The sequence below is a fragment of the Macrobrachium nipponense genome, chromosome 24 (assembly GCF_015104395.2).
Source record: "Macrobrachium nipponense isolate FS-2020 chromosome 24, ASM1510439v2, whole genome shotgun sequence".
NCBI classification, from domain to species: Eukaryota; Metazoa; Arthropoda; class Malacostraca; order Decapoda; family Palaemonidae; genus Macrobrachium; species Macrobrachium nipponense.
This window is the reverse complement of record NC_061091.1, coordinates 42905269-42910671: the sequence shown is the minus strand read 5'-3', so window position 1 is coordinate 42910671 and position 5403 is coordinate 42905269. Positions and strand designations below refer to the sequence as shown.

General features: G+C 37.0%; 1 protein-coding gene across 1 annotated transcript; it reads left to right on the top strand.

Annotated features, from left to right (window-relative positions):
- The first annotated feature begins 402 nt into the window (after positions 1–402).
- On the top strand, positions 403–1599 carry LOC135202969 (uncharacterized). The gene has a single exon (XM_064232486.1). It carries the CDS (start codon positions 403–405, stop codon positions 1597–1599), a length of 1197 nt encoding a protein of 398 aa, XP_064088556.1.
- The last annotated feature ends 3804 nt before the right edge of the window (positions 1600–5403 follow it).

The window sequence follows — 5403 nt, the reverse complement described above, 5'->3', positions numbered from 1 at the left end:
GATATAAGGCATTTGTTAGGTGGCAAACAAATATCGTTACATAGGGAACAAGTTAGAAAGAGGTGTATGGTATTACAAAGAATAATTGATGTAGTTAAAATCAATTGGAAGAGGGGGCTTAGTTATAGAGGTACACAGTCAGAAGCGTGTTATACATTAGATGATCCAAACAATGACCATAGTAACTTTTTATAACTGATAATTCTCCTGGGAAAATATGATATATGTATGAAAGACCACTTAACTGAATTTTTGGAAAAGAGCAAAAGAATGCAGTAGACCAAGTCCAAGGGCAGAAGTTCTTTTGTCAGCTTTTTGTCTAAGACCACTGTTAATAATATTGTAAGTACAATTCAGCATATTATTCAGGAATCCATTGTTAATGAAGTTCGTAAAGCTAGAATGTTCTCTGTGCAGATTGATGCAACACAGGATATTACCTCGCAGGACCAGTGTGCTGTTGTTCTTAGGTATGTCATAGATGTCATTCATGAAAGACTCCTTGCAGTTGTGAATGGTGAAGCAACTACAGGAGAGTATTTTGTTCAAATTTTGAAGAATGTCCTAGAAAAACTTGAACTGGATGTAAGTAATTGCATTGGTAATGCCACAGATGGAGCTTCCAACATTCAGGGGCATTATAGGGGATTTTCTGCTTTACTTTCTTCCCATTCACCCAATCACGGACATGTATGGTGTTATGCACATGTTTTGAATTTAGTACTGGCAGAAACAACTGGAGCAGTAATAGCAAGTACCTCGCTTTTCAAATTATTGAATGGTATTGCAGTCTTCATCAGAGAATCTTATAAGAGAATGATTATTTGGGTGAATGAAAACGAAAGTTCTCGCCATCAAAGCCTCTCTCCTATCGGAGAAACACGCTGGTGGGCTAAAGATAATGCTTCAAGAAAAATATTTGGAAACTTTGGCAAGCCTGATAATGCCCTATACACAGATGTTCTGCTAACTGTGGCTATCATACAAAAACATGAAAATATGAAATCAGATGTTCGCAGCAAAGCCAAAGCATACACTGAATCACTACTCAAATATGAAACCATACTGACTGCTCAAATATTTCTTCGTATATTTGAGCAGACTAATCCCCTGTCGAAATATTTACAAACAAAAAGAATAGTTGCTACTACTAAAGAGAGTCTGGATAAAATAAACAGAGATTTTGGAGGTATTAAGGTGGTTGCAGATAATTTTGTTTGTTGGGCTAATGAACAGCTAGAAGATGAAGAGAACGCAGATTTGGAGTTGGAGGTGCAGACAGAATTGCCACTGAAAATAGTTAGAAAGAAGAAAACGATGCCTGGCGAGAATGCTTATGATGAAAGGCTGAATGACGCAGAGAGGGCTTATGAAGTTGAGGTATATAATCCAATATTGGACAAAGTCACACAGAGCTTCAGTGATCAATTTCCTTCTCATGGGACTCTTTACAACGATTTATCGATTCTAGACCCAAGAAATTTTGATCAGCTAAAGAACAGCAATGTTGAAGAGTATGAGTCTTTATTTAAAGAACTCAGTAAGCCATTGCTTAAGTTCGACAGCCGGGCAACAGCTGAAAACTGGAAGATGGAATGAAGGAGTCCAGCTACACACTGGGAAAAATTGAAAAATGCACCCTTGGAAGACTAGTACACCGTTAAAGATATGAATGATGAGGATGAACACGAGCCTTATTTAAATGAAGACAGTCATGAGATAATTGCAACGAAATGTTCATCATGTAAGAATTGTCCAGTCTGCTGTTACCAGATACTCAGTAAGTACAACTTGTTAACTGATGCCTATCATATAATTAATTGGTCTAGCTCACAAATATCTCCCGACCTTGTCAGTTACTCAAGTTTCTTGTGAGAGAAGTTTTTCTACCTAGAAATTCATAAAAAATCGTCTAAGAAGCAGACTCTCACAGGAACACCTCCATGAGTTTATGCCAATGACAATAGAGACGGATATATTAATGTCTCTCGATAATGATTTAGTAATTGACAAAGTTGCATCCATTAGTTAACTATTGAAGAAAATTTTGATAATCTAAAATAAAAGTAATTCCTTTAGTTATGCCTGCATGTGTTTTATTTTTACCAGAGCCGTTCATCTGACCCATCACACAATCTATATATATATATACTATATATATATATATATTATATAATATATAGTATATATATTATACTATAAATATACTATATATATATATATATATGTATGTATGTATGTGAGTGTGTGCGTGTATGTGTGTGTGTGTATGTGTGTGTGTGTAGCCAGTTTCCCATCAAATGTATACTTTCATTTCAAGATATACCTCCCCACTTCTATTTAGCTCCATCTTCAAGTGGAACGGTCAACATCAAAAGTCCTGGGCCGGAATTTAGTCCCAGTCCGTCCCTGAACTGTCCATTACAATTATTTGATGCTTTTGTATCCCAGAAGTCACTATTTATACATATAGCCTGGCTATTTCGCAAGACATATTTGCTTACATTTCTTTAAGGGGTTAAACATATTTTCTGGGATCATCTGATGAGTTCCGAGACCTAAACAAGTCGGCGCCACATGTAATAGCATCGGTTCGAGAGGCATAGGTGGCTGTTCACTAAAGTCATCTCATTACTGCCGAGAATATCAACCTGAATGTGGATAAAATACATAGAACTAATACTGCATCTTCGAGTATTCCAACTATGTCACATGCAGACTGAAGCTATTTTAACACGAATAAAATCCTTTTTTCCCTAATGTTTTCCTTATGTCAGTATGCCATGCAGTTGGTCTCCATCTCCCTAATATCTATTTTTGTTTGAAAAACAAACGAATTGTTTTATAGTAAAAAGTTACTTATTCTCCAAATGAAACCGACCACTAAATTTGTCCTACAAATTATTTACGAAAATATGATATGTAGGTAATTCTTTGTTAATTTTCTTTTTATACTTAGATCTAGATTAGTTTAGAATCAGCTTTCACTAGAATAGATCCTCCCAATAATTTGTCTGTTCATCCAAAATCGCATTTTGCTGTATAACAGGAGCAGCAGGGCGAGAAGCCTTCTTTCCTTCATTATGCATTGGTTTTCAGCTACACAATCAAAATATCATTAGGGCCCGATCTCTCAATGATGCTTTCATCTTTTTTGTGGAATAAATCTAATCAATCATGTTACAGAAACAAAATGTCCTAATAATTAAGAACTGATGTGAGGTTTTCATGAAAAGTTACCTAATACAAACCCGGGCACTATTCCAGTGTCAAAACTATAATGAAAAAGAAGCCTCAGTATATTGAGATATTGTATGCGTGACGGAAGGGAATTTAGCAAGATAATATCTGGATCTTGTGAAAGCAACGAGTTGTAAATAGGACCTTGTTTACAATAGAAGACACGCCAATTAAATGTGCCAGGCTGTCTGTGCAGAATCCTCTTTCTTACATTGAATCGTGCGGTGTGAAAAATAGACATACAGTCCAGTATGTTCACGTTCATCATTTCCCGCTTTCAGTTGTCGATCTACCGGTCGCTTCAACTGATCAAGATGAATCCTGGTGGAATAACAATAATTCACCCGACGTCGTCCGAGATCAATAACCCTTTGCATGTCGTCAAAGACCACTCAATCCTTGCTTTATGAAAGAAGAGGATCGGAAAATGTATTACTTTTTCCTTTCATATGTTGAGCTGTTAAACTTTTCAATGTTAGGAGAGCATGATTAAAATCGTCAGTGGTAGGTGCCTTAGCCAGCGTCTCTGGAAGAGGTTTACCATAATCATCTAAAGCTCATAGCCATAAAAAAAAGGATTTAGATCCCAAAATCGATCGGTTTACTGGGTTAAGATATGTTAATTTTGGGCAAGTGAGTGAAATTTACGATGCAGAAGTGACCGAGTGTCTATGACAATCTTAGTATTATAAACATGAAAATATTTTGTTGAAAGTTGATTATAGCTGAACTCTAGATGTTAGAAGAGAAAACAAATCTGAAATTCAAAATATCATCCTTATTCCAATAGCACAATGCTTAAAGCACATTTTTTTCTGGTATTTGGATACGTTTTTCTTAGAGTTGGCGGGTGAGATGGAGAGAGTGAGAGAGAGCTGAATATCTGAGCCTGAGATTGAAGTTAAATGAATGGGCTAAATAGATGAGGGAGTGATGGATATGTGTTGGTGAAGAATTGGGTAGTTGTAGTAAAGAAAAAAGTGGGTTCTAAACATAATGGTGGTGACCAGTTGGGTACCGGGATGACTGCATGCTCAATAATGTGTCTGGGAAGAAACATTATATTGTTCGCATGAAAAGAGGCATGAAGAATATTGTTCCTGCGTAGTACTCTCTTCCTCTTTTTGCACTGGAAATTTAGGGACTGAAAAAACTTGAAATGGGCATGGGAACAATAGTTTTGGTCAGGGATGAAAAACGACTGTTTCCAGGTGTCACGCCTGTGTCCCTGCCATGTTTACTCCCATACATATACATCAGATGTGATTGGACTGTTTCCCCAGGGCTTATGCCTCACAAGTAAACCTGTTGAGCAAGTAGACACACGTTCAAATTTTTTAATGGGAAATGGTGTTAAGAAATTATAAGAAGCCAAAGCAACCTTGATCTATCAACAGGAGATAGTTATAAGGTGTTGCGCACATTCTGATACCTACCGAAGAATTAAGAACTGGGAGGAATTAATGGAACATTTGGAGAAAATATATTCCACTGGTCAGACTGATCTCGTCATCAGCCTCAGAAAGAGAGTTCAAAGTTGGAGAGTAGAGAATAGAAAATACATTAGAACAATGACAGATAAGTAGGTAATACCAATTGACAATTGTAAACTTTTATTACCATTAGTTTTGTTGTTGGGAAGTTTACCATCAGAGGCTATTAAAAAGATGACCCATGTTGGAAGCTAAATGATGATGATGCTATTAATATTGAAAAAAAATGCAGAAATCCGAAGGGTATGAGCTATTAAGACCCTTTGTCACCATAGGACAAGATAGGAAAGGGCATAACAACCAGGTTAGGTCTATCACACCAGCTAGAAACCAGAAACAAACTCAAGTAACTCATCTCAAGAGAAATCTTTGACAGCCTTCTTCTTTCTCGGCATCTTTTCTCACTTGTATGTGGGGTCGATGTTTCTGACAGCTTTCCTCCACCTGGCTCGGTCTGCTTAGGTCTTCCTCTTGCTCTCCCACTAGGCACCTCCATCTGCATCACTCTCCTCCCTACATATGTCTCATTCCTTCTCATCACATGGCCATACCACTACAGTCTTCTTCCTTCCTGGACCTTCTTTGATAGTTCTATGACTTTTGTAGTTGATCTTATTCTTTTATTTTTACTCCTGTCCACTTTTGTTACTCCATACAACCACCTGAGCAT

Excerpts from the sequence above, each read along its gene's own strand:
- LOC135202969 (XM_064232486.1), top strand. The coding sequence starts at position 403 with ATGTTCTCTGTGCAGATTGATGCAACACAGGATATTACCTCGCAGGAC.